The 17,720-nt window shown below is 39.2% G+C and overlaps 1 protein-coding gene across 1 annotated transcript in view; it reads left to right on the top strand.

The window, feature by feature from the left end:
• The first annotated feature begins 246 nt into the window (after positions 1–246).
• lin28b (lin-28 homolog B (C. elegans)) overlaps positions 247–17,720 on the top strand; it is a 50,282-nt gene continuing 32,808 nt past the window's right edge. Inside the window, exons 1-2 of the mRNA XM_017714716.2 lie at positions 247–409; positions 1,394–1,578. Coding sequence (XP_017570205.1) covers positions 400–409; positions 1,394–1,578 — 195 coding nt within the window. The 5' untranslated portion in view covers positions 247–399. The remainder of the gene's footprint in view (positions 410–1,393; positions 1,579–17,720) is intronic.

Below are 17,720 nucleotides of genomic sequence, written 5' to 3'. Positions count from 1 at the left end.
GAGAGAGAGAGAGAGAGAGAGAGAGAGAGAGAGAGAGAGAGAGAGACACGTAATTGACACGGTCACGTGTTCAAGCGCGGCAGTGCGCGAGCAAACGAGCTGAGAGAGAGAGAAAGAGAGAGAGAGAGAGGCAGAGGGAGGGAAGAGAGCGAAGGAGAGAGAGCGAGGCAGAAAAAGAGAAAGAGACAGAGAGAGAGGCGGTGAGAGAGAGAGAGAGAGAGAGAGAGAGAGAGAGACATGCGAGAATGTGGCGCGCGGGGCAGCACGCTGTACCATGCGAGCTAAACTCGCCGGACGTGGGGATGTGGGCTCGAGCTCGACGGTGACGCGCATCACCCCAGTGCACGCGGAGGGAAGCGATTTTCCAGGAACTTTGGAGCGGAGGGTCCGCGGGGAAACATGGCCGAAGGTTACGCTGCGTCTCTTCTCTTCTCTTCTCTTTATTTCTTATTGCTCTCTTTCCGCTCGCGCGCTCGTCTCCGCTGATACGAAGGAGGAAGGAGCCGGTGGTGGAGGTGGTCGGTGGTCGGTGGTGGTGGTCGTTGGTTTTCGCTATTGTTGCACGCGCGGGGTCTGTGTGTGTGTGTGTGTGAGTGTGTGTGTGTGTGTGTGAGTGTTTGCACCGCCCCTGCTGCTGCACGTTGCCCATAAGCACTGATATTGCTTTTTGCACGCGCGATTGGTGTAGTAGGTAGTAGTAGTGTTGGGGGGGTGGGGGGGGGGTGAGGGGGGGGTTGTTCTGGGTCCTGTTTTCGCCCTAATAGGAGGGGGAACGTGCGCACACCTGCCCCCCGGAGTTCAGCCCCTAGAGCGGCTGAATGACGGCAGATGCACCGCGTGAGGAAGAAAGGAGAGAGGAAGGGAGAGCGCGAGACCGAGGGGGCAAGCCGAGAGGAGAGTTGGCGGATTGTATAAGAGCGAAATTGAGCAATCGCAGCAGCAGAAGGCGGCACTGGGGACCGCGCGAGGTTCTGAAAGTGTGCTTCACTCCTGAACGACCCCTCTTACCACCCCCACCTCCCCCCATACGGCTTTGCTCGTGCAGTTGCACGCGGGTACCGTGTGTCACATCGCCGCCGCCGCTGTTCGACTTTGTTGCGAGAACTGTGTTGCATTTCATGCACGTGCATATACAAAGCGCAGTGCACGCGCCGTGCTAAGTGATGTGCCTAGCGAGGGGGGGGGGGGGGTGAGGAAAGGAGAGGGGGATTTCCATATATCCATATTTCCATATTTCTTCCCAGTGTCCACATTTCTCCGAATTCCACAGAATTCCACCCGCTTTGTTTATTATCCCACTTTTTATACCCAAAGTTCTCAAAGAAGGAAGGAAACAAAAGCACAAACACGCCAAGCGCCCCGAGCGTGACTCTCTGCTTCTCTCGCCGTGCAGGAGGGCCAGGCGAAGGCAAAGGTGGCGGCGGGGACCCCGCCAAGACCCCCGGTCCAGAAGAGCGGACCCAGTCAGGCTCCGGCTACTGCAAGTGGTTCAACGTTCGCATGGGCTTTGGATTTATCTCGATGACCCACAGCGAGGGGAGCCCGGTGGAGCCTCCACTGGACGTGTTCGTCCACCAAGTGAGTTGCTTCTCTCTTTATTTACGCTGCCGGTTTCGGGAACTTCACTGGCCGCCCTTCATCACCCACGCTGGACCACACACCGTAGCGTGTGGGGGTCTTGGTCGTGCCCTCTGTCACTTCACGGCTGCCTCTTTCTGGCGGCGAGGCTGTAACGAAGCTCGAGCCTGAGGCGCCAGAATGCAACCGCTGCACCGCTTAAGGTGGAACGGAGAATTCTATTAGGGAGCCAGCGAGATGTTTTCAGGCCACACATTCGTGCAGCACGCCGTGATCCCGCTGACGACCCCTGAGCAAAAACACCGTCACGCGCTCCTGTGTTTCCGCGGGCGTTTAGTAGCTTTTGTTGTGTTTCTCGGATTAGGTTTAGGTAGCAACTGCTTAGGCCCCGTTTAAGCTGGGTTTGGGGCTCATAGTCCAGGCGAACAGCGCACTCCCTTCCTTCACACCCACCCGGCCGTGTGTGGTGGTCGTACAGACCAGATGAAGGCCTGCTTGGCTGATGCTTGTTGGTTTTTCCGGTTCGAAGAGAGTCTCGTTTCCCCCCAGACGTGTGTTTAAAGTAGGCTTTTTGTTAAGGTGGAACGCCGTTTCCATCACCTCTGGTCTGGTTCATCGTGGCTTGGCCTGGTCTGGTCTGGTCATCGACGCCTTGTTGGTTTGAACCTATGGCTCCTCAGTGCCTCATGTGATTATCTGTTCTCCAAAAACGGCCGAGAAGATGCGCTTTAAAGTGCTACACGCTGCTCCAGCTCCTAAACTGGGACCCAATTTGAGAAGTTTTCAGCTCGAGGAAGCTCCAAAGGCGTCAAATTTAGCCACGTGCTAGGCAGAACTATCAAAAGTTTGTGGTTCTGTTGAAATCTGATGTATGGCAACGCGTGGGCTTCAAGTACAGGGCATGTATTATCATATCGCTGTTGTCTGAAGAAAACCTCGCATCTCCAAAACGGTAACTTTACAGGAGAAGGAAAAAACCCACTTCACTTTTAATGTGAGTCAATGGAACCAGACGTCTTTCCAAGTCATTTTGGGCCGTTTCCTTTGGTCCATTTGTAATGAAATTTACACACAATGTAAAGAGCAACAGGTCCTTTGAAATGGGGTCAAAAACTGAAAAATGACAAAAATGGAGATACGAGGTTTTCTTCCGACAGCGACAATATATAGATTTCCTTAAGGCTATATTTAACTTGCATTAGTCACAGATGTACACGTGTGATAGGCCAACGTGGCTTTTTCATTTTTAAACATGGGACGTATATTTCAGCCAATAAACCAGCGTATGTAAAACGTGTAACACAAATTTAAGAATATGTGTCAGAAACCAGTTTTCAGATATGGCTGGCATAAAGTACTCATATGCTGACTTTGTATTTTTTTTGCTTTCAAAAATTTGGAACATCAGTATTATCCATGCATCAGACATGTGTGTGATCCATATGTTGTGCATGTGTCCGCTGTGTGATACACACACATACACTACATGCCTAGAAATATATGCTTGACCCTTTAAGATAACGATATGTGGGCGTATTTGGCCATATTTCAGATTTCCATGTGGGAAATTGGCATCTCTTCAGAAGAAATGGCTTACTAAGTGTAAGTTATGTAAAACAGAATCTAATATGTGGTGCAGTCAGAAGAGTTAGCCTTGGGGAAGGTGACCCTTCTCAGGAGATCCATTGTTTTCCTCGCTACTGTGAGGCCCAGGCCATTATTTTATGCTTCATGGTGCTGAGTACTCGGAGCAGATCTGTACAGAGCCAGGCCTTTTTCGGCCCCAAACGTAGTTTGGTTCGTTGACTCGATTGTCGGCCTTCGTGTTTGGTGTTTACTTGGTGTTAAAATACTTGAAAACGCAGCATAAAATGAAGCTAATTCTAGGAGCCTTACTTAAATCTCAGACACAACCTCGCTGCCTCTCTACGTTTGAGTATTGCTTTATTTCCGCTGGTGTTTAATTGGAGAGTCACAGGTTAGTTATGTAGAATAGAGTGATGTCTGGTGTCTCATCCCTGCTAAGCTCTTGCTTCACTGCATGCATTTCGCTCTGTCTAGACAGCATTGCAGCTCTTTCATGCACAGATCCTTCCTCAAGCTTCCGTCTTCCTCAAGGGCCGCCGCAACACAAACGCCTATAGAAATCTCTCTATAGAAAATCAATGCTTTCTGTTCAACTTCATAGATTGCGCCGTAGCTAGAACCTTCTTGCTAAGCCTGATTCATTGTTCACTTCAGAGCATGTAAACCACTCTGTTCTCACAAATAGCTTCGTCAAAGCCTCACATCCCCTTCATTCAGGGAGAGAGAGGTATGGAGGCCTGCGCTCTCGGAGCCGCCATGTCTGTAGTTCTTAGAAAACCAAGTGCATTACTGGAAATGAAGTTCCTCCGACAGATGTCTGGCCAAGCAAAGAAGCTAACTGGTAGCATATAAGTGGAAAGAACAGCTCTTCTGAGCGCCTGAGTGGTTTGTTTTACGTCCACTGTGCTTTGGAATTGGGTTCTTATGTAAAGCAGTGCAATCATAAACATCTTTAAATACCAAAATATGTAAAAAAGGCATTTTCTTTGCCGGAAAGATTCATCCTTGCTTGCTGTAGCTTCAGCTGGACTCACAGGATCTTTTACAATGCAGTTTTATGTTATGCTGTTTACTGTCATACTATCTACGTTTAATATTTTCCAGAATATCTATGTAATGTAGCAGGTTTTTGTGTTGTCCTCAGTTTTAATTGTAGAAATCTCTAAATACTAAATGCAAAGAAACACAGATTTGACTCAGGCATTGGTATTTTTCTCAGGGGTGCTAGAACCTTGCTGTTTTTCTTTGGGTCATTTAAAGCAGAAATTATAATTGCAGAAATCCATTCAGCTTTATTAAGCTTTATTTTATTTGTTTATATTAATCAAAGAGGCTAACACCTTTATATTTATTTCACTTCTTCAAACAATCTGGTTATGCCTTGAAAATACTTCTTCAACTTGCCATTTGATTATGAGCTAAATAGATACAAAATTGTATTTCATTGTGTTTATTTTGTATTTGAGGTGAAATTTAAGCTATGAACATATTCTTGCGGGACACTGTTTCTATTCATAATGGGAGGTGTTATTGCACTGCTGTTTATCTCTAAGTAAATTCTAATATTGCTTATTTTGGCCCCAAGTTGTTTTTCTGTAATCCAAATTAAAATGTTAAAATATTACAATATTAAAATTGTCTTGGTCTATTCAAATTAATGAAATTTAAACAATCTGTGTTCAATGTACGCAAATTTTGAAAATTATATACACTGAACTTTTAAGTTTGAGGTTATTTTTAAAACAGATTTCCTCGGTTTTATTGTACATTAACAAATTCATTTTAAGTCCACAAATGAGCTTTAAATTAATGAAACCTAAGGTGGATTCTGTTGTAAATGAATGCATAAATTCTGACACTCAGAATCAAAAGGTATTTAATTTGACAAATTGTTGCATTTATTTTCTGAAACAATTACTGGAGTAAAATATCATGTTGTTAAAGAAAATAAGTAAACTTGCATAAATTGTTTACTGTTTTTGTGCACTTTGATAAATATTTCACTTACATTAATATTACCCTTGTGATTTTTAAAAAAAATTTTAACTTCTACATTTAAAAATATTAAGTTTTTTCAGGGAAAAACAGCACAGATTTTAGTACAACTGTGAGGAAAAAGAAAGGATGAAAGAAAGTTCAGCACTCCAAATGTGGAGGATCTGGGAGGAGATCATTCACCTACAGAAATACAGTTCAGTTAAAGCTGAGCTGAGTTGTATTGATCCAGAATGAGGCTGATGCTGAAGCAAAATACAAATTCTGTTAGAACCACAGATTTAATACAAAAAAATCTCTAAATTTTTGTGTTCACTTTTTTAGGAAGCATTGAGGGTTTCTTTCATTAAAAAATGTTTTATTGATCAGGAATAAAATAAATAAATAAATAAATAAAAATAGTTTTCTACCTTAAACACGTGGTTCAGTTTTTGCAGATTTTGAACGTTTTGCATGCAACACATTACACAGTTGCACATCATTTGACAGTTTAATTTGCTTGCTATTATATATAACTGGGCATATAACATTTTTCAGTTGGGTTATTGAAAAATGCTGTATACTGTATACTGTTCAACCTAAAAAATTACTTTGTGGTAACAAGTAAACTAATTTTATTCAACCTAAATAAATACTTATTTAAATAAATAAAACCTAAATAAATACATTTTTTCAATTAATGCAATTTTTTTGAGGTGAATAAAACTAGTTCTATTGCTTGTTACTGTATAAAGTAATTTTGTTAGGTTGATCTAACGAGCTCTTTTTTACAGTGGTAATGATTTCTTAGTACTGCTCTAAGGTAAAATAATGTCTTATAAATATGACTTAATTTGATTTTGTCCACCTAAAATTACACCACAGCGATCCTTACACAGTGTTTTAGGGTTTAACTGGACAAGAAACCAATAACCTGAAAAGGAAACTTACTTTTTATTTAGTTTTTACAGGTTTTAAACTGTTCTTTTATGACATAAAACACCCAGTAAGTTAACTGTGCTGAATATCATGAACGAAACTCACAGAATTAGGGTTAAAAGTAGGATTAAAAGCAGAAACTTGGCAGAAACTGAGATACTCCTGTTTGATTGGCGTTATAAATATAATTGTCTATAAAATATTTAACTAAAATACTGCTGAAGGTGAAAAGCAACACCACAGTGTGTCTACTATATTGGAACAGAGGTATAGATTATGTATTCTCCATTATTATTATTGTTATTATTATTATTAATACTACTACTACTACTACTACTAATAATAATAATAACTATAATAATGATGGTAATTTATTTTGATTATACAGATTATTTACAGATGCTAAAATTATTAACAAAGTATTTTCTGAAACTCTTTTCAATATCAAGTTCAATGTTAGATTTAATGGTTTAGATTTAATCTATTAAATTCAAATTTAAAGGGCCCATATCCCAGAAAACCTGATTTCCCTTGCTTTTTTAATAATTGTAGAATTAAATTTTAAAATGTACCATTCAGTCTCTGGTCTATATCGTCCATATATGGAATCTAAGTAGTAGAAACAGTTTCGATTTCATTGTTTCTGTGATGTGCCGAAAACAGTGCTGCAGTACAGGACAGCCAATCAGAACCGAGGGGATTTACACATTCTAGTCATACAGGTTCTGTAAGAAAACAGTTTAATTGTGAGGATAAAACGTGGTTTGAAAGTGGTCTTGAAAATTCATAATGTTTTTTATTCGTAATAGTTTTTGGTACATAACCCCACAAAAGTGTCACAGGTGGACCTTATGGATAGAGTGTAGGAAATGGGCCTGTTAGGTTCTGTGATGTTTAATAGATATTTAATTGAGCGTTAGATAACAACAAGGTAAGCATCTACAGTGCAAAGAACGTATTCAGAATAAAGTGTTTGCTTATTATTAAACGAAATTAAAAAATAAAAATCTCATCTAATTTTTAGTGATTTCTCTGCGAGTTCTGTGGTTTTCTGCTGTGAGTGAATCCACACGAGGAGGAAAGGTGATGTCAGAGTGTTTAGAGGAGATGGAAGTGAGGCTGAGAGAGTGTAACTCTATTTACAGCAGCGTTTCAGGGGTGTGGAGATTGCTGATGCTGCTCTGAGAGACAGGGTGAGAAAGAGAAAGCGAGAGAGAGACGGAGTAGCTGTGCTATAGTGTCGTACGTCTGCTCTGTATGGGTACGACTGCAGCTTAGTGTAATATCAGTTATTTGCAGTATTGACCGCGTTCACTCGCCTTTATTTCTGCTTCCATTCTTTTCAGGAGACGCACTTTCAGTCCCTCAAACCGTCTGGGACACCTCCAAAATTCAGTCTCAGGAGTTGGTTGTTCATTTTCTGGTTCTCAGAATCAAAGTTATAAGTAGTGACCAATTACAAATGTGCTCATCAGTCCATAAGACCTAACCTAACATCTCAGGTGTCCAGTTTTGGTGGTGATCTGCTTTTGTATTTCTCCTTTTCTCACTAAGGGCTTGTTGGCAGCTACACGTCCTTGCAGACCCATAGCTTTTAAGTCATTTAAAAACGTTGGAAGGATGGACTGTGGATGTTTGAAGCAGCTTGAGTTTCTCTTCTCTCTGAAAAATGAAAGCATTAAGCGCTGTTTATCTGATGGGGAGAGTTTTGGTGGTATATCAGTTTTTCCATTTGGTTGTTTGGAGTTTCATTTTCTCATTTCAGTAATTAACTTTTTCAACTCCAGTTGTAGAAACTCCTGTTTTTTTTTTCATTTGACTTGTGGATTACCTTATATCTATCAATCATATTGATATCAGCACATAATTGCTGGAATAGTATTCTTAACATGGGACAGATTTTTATATTTGCCTGATATTTTAAACCTGTATTTGTTGATGTATGGAAGAGCACAATGTCTAGGCAGTCCTAGGCTGCTACACTAAACTGTCTGAATTTTATTCATTTTACTGCATTAACCCTGTAGACATAACATATATATTTATCTGCAGTGCAAATCCAGGTCAGTCTAGTCCCATAAACGATTATGCACGGTGCCTGTGTCGGCACATGTACCTAAAAATGATTGGTTATTGGGATCGGCCCATAATTCCCATATCAGTGCAGCCCATTACAGTTAAACGCAAAATTCCCCAGTGAAATTACGCTTCATTGTTTTGCTTAATAATGTTTTTGTTTATTTATTTACTCATTTCATTATTCTAAATGAACAGATGTTAACACGGGGAACACATTAAAATACTGTATTTGTAAATTTTTAGTGCACAGTTTCTATTAAGTTGCTTATTTTAACATATTGGACAAAATAGAAAAGTGGTGTAACCTTTTTTTTTTTTACACAACCAAATATGTAAAATTCAGCAAATAACCTGTGATTGTGTGAAGTAGAGGAACTTCGTTTCACTCAGAAAGTCAATAAAATGTTTAATTTGACCAGGGGTGCCCAGACTTTTGACTGCATGTTAGTGTGCACGAGTGTGACATCATCGCTCCTGCTGGCAGTTATTCAAACATATGGAAGTTTACAATGTGGAAGAGGTTTGAATTGAATTGAGTTGAATAGAGAAAGTAAGCGGGAAAGAGTGCGAACCTGCGCGCGAGAGAGAGAGAGAGAGAGCGAGAGCGAGAGAGAGAGAGAGAGAGAGAGAGAGAGAGAGAGAGAGAGAGAGAGTAACAGTACCTGGTATACAGAGATTGCTGTTATTGTACTTCTGCTCTGTATGTGCTGTTAAGCCATTGTACCCCGGTTGTTGGAGTGATATGAGAGCGTGCGAGGCTGATTAAATGTACAGTGAGTGTCAGAAGCTGATACTGAAGAGAAAGAGGGAGAGAGATAAGCAGAAAAAGGGGAAAAAAAGGGGAGGAAGAACAGAGGAGGAACATTTCGTTCAGAACATTCTTCTCTGTACACACACACACACACACACACACACACACACACACACGGTTGTCGCAGAACCTTAGAAAGTCTTATGAATCAATAGATTGGAGCAGTTTAAGCTCATAAAGTGCCTAAAAACACGCCTTTTACGGTTATCCATCTTGCTTTTCACACGACTGCTGTATTTCCAGGTTATGGCCGAAATATCCAGTTGGGCAGCGGGAGCGTCGTTCATTAGCATTCCATCTAAGTCAAGGAACACGTGTTTACTTGATACGCTGTGGTTTTACTTCTGATTGAACGTCTCTGAGACGTTCTGGGCCAACGTGCAGCTTGTGTTTGTCACCACAGCCTTAGTGTAGAAGCTGTAAGTACAGCAGGATCAGCAGTCTTGGAGTATAAATCTCTCAAAAAGCACAGAGCTTCAGTGGTCATGTGAATGTGGCTTCCTAATCACTGCTTAAAATAGCCCAGTTGTTATTGTAGAAATCTGTGGCCGTTAAACATTGCCGTGTAATGCCACTGCTTCACGGTCTTATGCCTGTACCTGACAGCGTTAACGCGATTAAAAAGCTGAAGTATAGATTCAGGTTTCTGTCGACAGGTCAGTTACAAGCATTAGCACACAAGCATATAAGCATCCCAGCAATAAAGCTTATTTACATTTTTATTTTCTTTCTTTTTATTGAGGAATCAAAGCAAAACAGACATATCCAGTAGTTCCACTCATTCAAAGACTTACTCGAAGAATTTTTTGATTATTTTCCACAGAGATCTACTCACACACACACACACACACACACACACCTGTACACACAAGAAAACAGACGAATTATAACTATAATCGCATAATCCTGATGAGCTTATTTACATTTTTATTTATTCATGGATTTTTGTCGTTCTAGGTTGTCTGTTCATGCTTCACCGGAAGGTCCTGTCCATATGTTCATTTAAAGCCGACGGGGTGTAGGAATAAAGTATATAGGGTTTGGGAATGTGATGTGATGATGGCAGCAGCCCAGATAGCCAGAGAGTAGCAAACTACTGTTTTCCCACCGATGGCAAAGCTGGCAGCCCACTGGCCTTTTCCTTAGCGTTTTTCAGGCAGCCCACTGGGGGGGGGTTAAGCAGAGTGTTAGACAAAACGGCACTTTCAGTATTCGTTTTCCACTCACAGTCCAATTGACTTATTTTTCCTTCGTTTCTTTCTTTCATTGTCCTTTGTAAATTAGGTTATTAAATCATTTTAACACTAATATTGTAAATAAAGCCAGTTATTTTCAACATTTTCAGTTAAATCATTTTATATTAGCCTTACTCATTATTTTTTTTCTCCCAGTTGTTCTTATATCTCCCGAAATAAAAAGTGTTCAAAACTAATGTCTGACCAATTTGGCAGTGGCTTATTGGTGATCCGCCCGTTTGACCAGGGTTAGTTGGTTCTGATTTGTTGAATGAATCTTCCTTCTCTGCCTGCTTTCTACCTGCTTTCCTTGTTTTTGGCTGATCTGTAGCTCGTGGATTCACTTAATACATTTGCAAAGCTGGCTTGTGTGTGGATCCACAAGACGACCAGATCAAATATCACAATAACATGGAGAAAACCAGGTAGAAGAGGAAGCTTCCTGCAACTATTCAGACGCAGCTCTAGTCAAAAAATGCCTGGGAAGCATTGCAGTGAGAGCAGCTAAACATCAAGCTCGAGCTCGTTTTATACAATAAATCATTAAGCGTCATTTAGAGGTTTTATCCTGTTCGGTAACTTGCTAACTTTACGACCAGCTCTTCACAAGCTCGCTGCTTTCCAGCTACGAGGTACAAGCTGAGGTAAATTATGCTATGGCTAGGCTAATAATGTGAGCTGAGGTGTCAGACGATTAGCATTTGTCTGTTTCTCTTGAAGACGTTGGTTCACTGGCCCTGCGGTGTAAACTTCACGCCACATCTGATCTAATCTGGGTTCTTGTGGCGTTTAGTCTAGTGCAGTATAGTGATGTTGTCCGTAGTTTGCTAACTAGCTAGGCAGGCAGCGTTTGCTAAAGGCTGGCTGCTTTGGGGTAATGGCAGAAACGGAAGTAAAAATGGGCTGAAAACCCAGTAACTGAGTAAAATCAAAGATTATGTGAATCCTCTCTGGTTAAATCTGCCAGTAGCTGAGTGGAATAACTGAGTATAAACTGTACAGGGGTGTCGAGTGACTTGAAAATTTGGCTAAGGGTTTGCTGAAAGGCTGCCTACATTGGAGTATGCCAGTGAAATAGGCCAAAAACTGAGTGAAATAGGCCTAAAATAAGCCGATAACCAAGGAAAATATGCCAAAAAAGTGAAAACCCAGTAACTGAGATAAATCCGAGTAGTTGAGTGAAACCAGGTACTGAATTACTCAAAAGAACAGACACTTAAACCCACGAACTAGTTAGAAGTCAGTGAATTAAGTGTGTGGAAGTCAGTGTGTGATGTTAGCATAGGGCTATCACTATGATGAATGCTGACAGTTGATTGCCTTATAAATAACTGCAGTTAGCGATTTAATTGCTTTATTTTTGTCATTGTATTCAGCCTATAAAGCCCAAGTCTTGCTTGGCCAAAAAATGCTTATAGTTACACAGAATCCTGTGCGGAGTTAAGAGTCCAGCAAAGCTACGTTTGTTCTCAAGGGTGAAATCTTTCTGTTAGCATGCATGCTAAAAACATTAGAATTAGATAGACAGCTAACAAATCGACATTATCCCCACTGTCCTCTCAACATCCTCCAAGTCCTCTAATGTGCCACATTAGAACTTTTCAGGAGTTCCATGATGTGTCTGTTTACATGTATTTGCCTCAAACCCGGAGCATCCGGTCCATCCATGCTTGTTATAGGATAACTGTGAAATCTGAAAGCTAAAGAAAGATCGCAGCCGGCAGAAAGAATTGTGATTAGTCGATTATTTGGGAGGTTGTGTGGATCCCTGACGTCAGTAATGATAATCCATTATCTGTTTTTTTTTTTTTTTTTTTTTTGGAATTCCTCTGGAGTTCTTGGAGACCCTTCCTTCTCATTTGATTCACTATTTAAGCATAACAAGCCTGAAAACCCACTATAAAACAGCAAAGCTCCTGCAGAGAGTGTGTGTATTTGCGGCGTGTAAGAAAGAATGAACGCTGCCAATATGACGATAAACGATCCCGTAATGCAGACTGGAAAAATGGGACTGTCTCTGCTTGGATTAGCATTGTAGAGAAATGTATCATTTACAGTCAAGTTTACACGCCTCTGGTCGAATGACATGTTTTGTTGATTTTCTAACAGGTTGTAGTGGAGTTTCTTTTTAATTGACTGAGGTTTACACAGTGGACAACAAAACATAAAACATAATGGGTACCATACGTTTTGTAAGTATGTAGTTAATTATGTAATTGTCTAATTACTTTTGAATAGTGTAGCCTGACGACAACAATAACCATGGAGGTTTGAGGGGAGATTCTAGCAGTAGAGCAGAGAGAGAGAGAGAGAGAGAGAGAGAGAGAGAAAACTAAGCAGGAGAGAAAGAATGAAGAAATCGAAAGAAAGAGTGAGAGAGAGTGAGCAAGAGAGAGGGGAGGAGGAAAAAAATAGGAAGAGCGAGACAGTGATAGAGGGAGAGAGAGAGCGAGTGTGAGAGGGGTGAGGGGTGAGATGGAGGGATATAGATGTTATGGATCCTTTCTCAGAGAGCTTCCTCATTGATCACTTCCTGTGTGTGTGTGTGTGTGTGTGTGTGAGAAACATCGCTGCATCAACATCCTACCTAGAGTATCCTGTAGCACTGCTCTTCCCCTCCACACACACACACACACACACACACACACACACACACACGTCTTGCTATACATATGAGGACGTCCATAGGTTTCTATTGATTTTGCATTACTGTAACTAAATAATACTGCACCTAAACCTAAACCTCAGTATCCAAATGACAGTTTTTCTGAAATTAGTTTAAAAGCAAATTATATATCACTGTTGTCTAAACAAAAACGTCTCCAAAATGGTAGCTTTGCAGGAGAGTTGAAAAAACCTACTTTACTTTTAATGAACGTCTGTGGAACCAGAATTTCTTCAAACTAATTTTGGCTCGTTCGTCGTGGAATTTACACACAATGTATAGAGCAGCAGGTATTTTAAAAATGATGTCAAAATCTGATAAACGAGCAAAATTTTGATACAAGGTTTGTTTCAACAGTTCCGCTGATTATTTCCAGGTTTAAATTAAAAAAAATCTATATACACATACAGACAGCCATTGAAGTATATCTTGTCCTATTTGTACAATTTCCGATTGTCACTGTAAAAACTTCAATTACTAAATAATATAATATGAAGGAGTTTTTAAATGACTTTCTTTTAAATACCTGTTTGTTCTGTTTTTGTTCTGTTGATTATTTCCATGTTTAAATAATAAAAATATCCCATATATATATATATATATATATATATATATATATATATTTATATATATATATATATATATATATATACACAGTACTGTGTGAAAGTTTTAGGCATCTAAGCAAATTTTGAAACAGTGGACCTCAGTTTATCACAATATACATTAGAATAAAGTCGTATTCATAATTCAAATAAACTGAAAAACAATAAAAAGTAACAAGAATTTCTTGGGTCCATATTTTTCCTTGACATCTTCAGAGCCGCCACAGAGACTCGTTAATATCATCAATTACATCATGAGCTCAATTTACTAACATCCAGAAAATCACTATTTATTTTATATATTTATATATATATATATAATGTGTGTGTGTGTGTATATGTATGTATAAAAGCATTATTAATTAATATTGTGCCTAACAGCTAATTTTAACAAATGCAAATAATATTGTCTGTTCATTACAATATTAAACAAGCCATTAATTATTAGTGCTTTATCTTCAAGATACCAGAGCTGATAGATCACCAGGACAATAATATTGGCTGACATGTAAAAAAAAAAACAACAACATCTATCAGTCGGACCCTCATGTGTAGGGGGGGGGTATGTCCCACATCCCAGCCACCCCTTGTTCCAACCTCTGCCATCTGGAAAGAGGTACCGGAACATCCGAGCCAGAACCACCAGGTTCAAGAACAGTTTCTATCCCTGAGCTGTCAAACTGGTCACACCGGCAGCATCGACCTGAGCTTAACAACAACACTGCAGTCTGTTACTGACCAGCCTGACCACCCAGCACACTACACACTGAGCTCCACCAGCTCAGAGGACTGTATGCTGTGCACTTCATCTCTGGCTGAGCCTTATTTCTAGTATATGTATATATTTATACTGTTACTGTTTATTTAAGATGTTACCTGAACATTATGCTGCTACTCTGTACCTGCACTGCACACTTTATATACAGATCACTGTTTACACCACTGGTACTTCTGGATTTACTGGACTGAACTGCAGTTCACCAGCACATTTCTGTCTATATACCTGATACACTTGAATATCTGACTATGCACTGACTGTCTATACGTCCAATATACCTGTTACAACCTTTGCTTATGCGTATTTTGTCTACGTTCGTTACTTGTGTACTTACTGACTTTACACATATCGTCTTGTCTCTTACTGCCTTATGTCTTCTCACTGTTTGCTATTCATCTTTTATTACTGCGCTGGAAAAGTAGCCCGATAGTGTTTCGTTATTCTGTACTACCCTGTACTGTGTAATGACAAAGTTGAATTGAATTGAATTGAATTGAATATAAGAGAAAGCCAGAAAGTAACTGTGGGTGAGAGTGATGGGGGTTGGGGGTTCTCCCTCTCCTCGGGCATTCTTTAAAAGAGGAATTTCTTTAAAGACAAAAAAGGGGGGAGGGCTGTGCTGGGGAGACCACACCAGCAACGCTGTTACATCAACACAGCAACCTGTGTGCATCTGTGTGTGCTAGGATTAGTACTGATTATATTGCAGTCGCTCTTAGAATTTGCAGGTACCAACAGTGATAACAAAAGCGTATTATAATTATTATAATTTACATGAATTCTTTCTCATTCGTGACTCGTGGAAACAAGCAGAGAAACTCTGGGATTCATTTGTTTCGTGCTTCATTTCATTAATTTGTGTTTGTAAGGTGAAGTAGAACTTTAGAGCATTGTTTACGTTGTTATTGACGCTCTGAAATGAAAATTCTTGACTGAATTTGACAAAACAAATAAAAGGTTCTTTATATATGTATATATATGTGTGTGTGTGTGTGTGTGTATATATATATATATAATCACTGCTGTCGTAAGAATACCTCGCATCTCCATTTTTCACATTTTTCAGTTTTTTACATAATTTCAAAATACCTGTTGTCCTTTACACCGTATGTAAATTTCACGACAAATGGACTAAATGAAACGGCCCAAAATGACTTGAAAATAAATTCTGGTTCCATTGACTTACATTAAAGGTGAAGTAGGTTTTTTCCTTCTACTGTAAAGTTACTATTTTGGAGATACAAAGTTTTCTTCTGACAACAGCAATATATATATATATATATATATATATATATATATATATATATATAATTTTAATTTACGCTTTTTAATTTACATAATAATGCAGATAATGCTTCAAACATGATGAGCATTGTGTTGCAAAAGAGAACTGAAAGAAATGATTTCATTTGAAATTGCTTACCCAATAATAGTAAAATTTCACAGTTTAAAGTGACCTAAATGTATTTATAATCTAATAATCTCTGCCATAAAGACAGAAAATAATATGTAAAGCTTTGGAGCTCCCGTCTAGAAGCCTGAAGTTTCCCCAGCAGGGGGCGCTAGTTAGTTTAGTGTTAGTCGAGGAGAGAAGGAACAGCTGTAGAAAGCACAAGCTTGTGGAAATGTTTGAAAGTTTATTACCAAAAGATGCTCAGTTACTTGGTGTATTCAGGAATATCGACAGTCATTCATCATACAGCAGTTTCACACTGAGGTTATAGGGAGGAGGAGTTTCAGCCTGGACTGCTTTTCGAATGCGAGGCAGCCAGAATCGTCTATATATATCAGTCTTAAAGGCCCAGGAACAGTAACCGGTTGGAAAATGCACACAGAAAATGTATGTAATTGTTATGCACATTTATTTGTAGTACATCAAAAGGAAAAAAAATAAATAAATTTGTCAGATGTGGATTTAAGAAAAGAAAAAACATCAAATATAAAGAAAATTTAGGACATGGGCCCTTTAAAATCAATGAAACTACTAAGTGATTGTCTGCTGCCTCATCAATGAAGGGGTAAAATAGAGACAAAAAATCTGTATTGTCTATAAATGACATCAAACAGGTGGCGCTACCTCAGTTTCCTGTGGTTTTGTAGATGAGGCGGTGAACTGAGTGGTCTGTTTGGAGACGGTGTTGGTCAATATAGTGAGTTTAGACAGTAGATATTACTGCTCAAACGCCGTTAAATAGCAAATAGGTGTTTTGATTCCTCAGGTCAGGGAAATAATGGAGGCAGTAATGATACTGATAATGATTTTAAGGAGGTAAAGGCTCCAGACCGGAGTGGGTGAAGACAATATTTTATCATTATGGTGATGAACTGTTTCACAATATGCTTTTCTGATCACATCATAGATCTCGTTAGTGCTTAGAAAACACCAACCAACCACGAAGTGAGCGTAAGTCGGCCTGTTTAATCGGATTTAGTGCAGTGCAGTTTGTAAAACACAATAAAAATCAGTCGCTGGCTGATTATTATTGATATTGTTATTAATATTATTAATAATTGTGTAACTTAAATCACAAACTAAGTATTTTGACGTGTATCTTGAAAATGTCTTGAAGTAACGTTATTTTCTTGATATATCACCCCCACGCTGAAATGTTAGTGTTAAGTAAAATGATCTGGAATCTTTGCAGTAAACCTATTTTCTCCTGTTGAGGTTGTTGTAAGCTTAATTTAAGATGATTTACGCTATTTGTAGACATTTTACAGGTTTAAAAGTAGTTTTAAAAGTAAAATTATCTCACTGTGTTGGCAGATAATGTAGAAAAAATGATCTGCCGGTATACTGAGATCATTTTGCTTAATAAAATGACTAGAAATAAGCTGGTTAATTTTATAATACATGCACAACCATCTCAAAATGGGTAATATTACACACATTGACCAGATTTAAGACCATTTCACTTGGCACGACACTGCACTAAACTATTTTTTTAATCGTCCCCAAAAATATTTTTTGCCACCCCAAAGTGAACACTGACTAAATATTTAATATGCAAAATATTAAACGAAATATACATACTTATTATATTACTATACTATATGTATATATTGAAAATATACATACTACAAGATCACGAATTCCCTTAAACTGACCAATCAGTCAAGGATGCAAACACAAATTGAAATGTTTTTTTTCCTTAAAATGATCTGCATCCTCAAAATGCAAAACAGATCTCTATAAAAACTGCTTTGCAGTAACCATATTTACTTTAAAAGTGATTATATATTAATACTTTATTACTTTTACTATTGACTGCTGCTCATCAGAGCCAGCATGCATTACAACGAGCATCAGCTTGGCCCACGGTCATTATAAAGGCTTATTAACCTTTCATTTATCATCACTCACAGCTGCCTTTAGATTTGGAAGAGAGCAAGGTCATTGTGCCCGATGCTTTGGCTCTGAAGTGGCTCAAACATTAGCTCTTTCATCGCCCATGTGATCGGACGTACT

This window comes from Pygocentrus nattereri, chromosome 4, assembly GCF_015220715.1.
Source record: "Pygocentrus nattereri isolate fPygNat1 chromosome 4, fPygNat1.pri, whole genome shotgun sequence".
Classification (NCBI taxonomy): Eukaryota; Metazoa; Chordata; class Actinopteri; order Characiformes; family Serrasalmidae; genus Pygocentrus; species Pygocentrus nattereri.
Note: the sequence above shows the minus strand (reverse complement) of the source record. Positions and strands in the feature narration are given on the sequence as shown.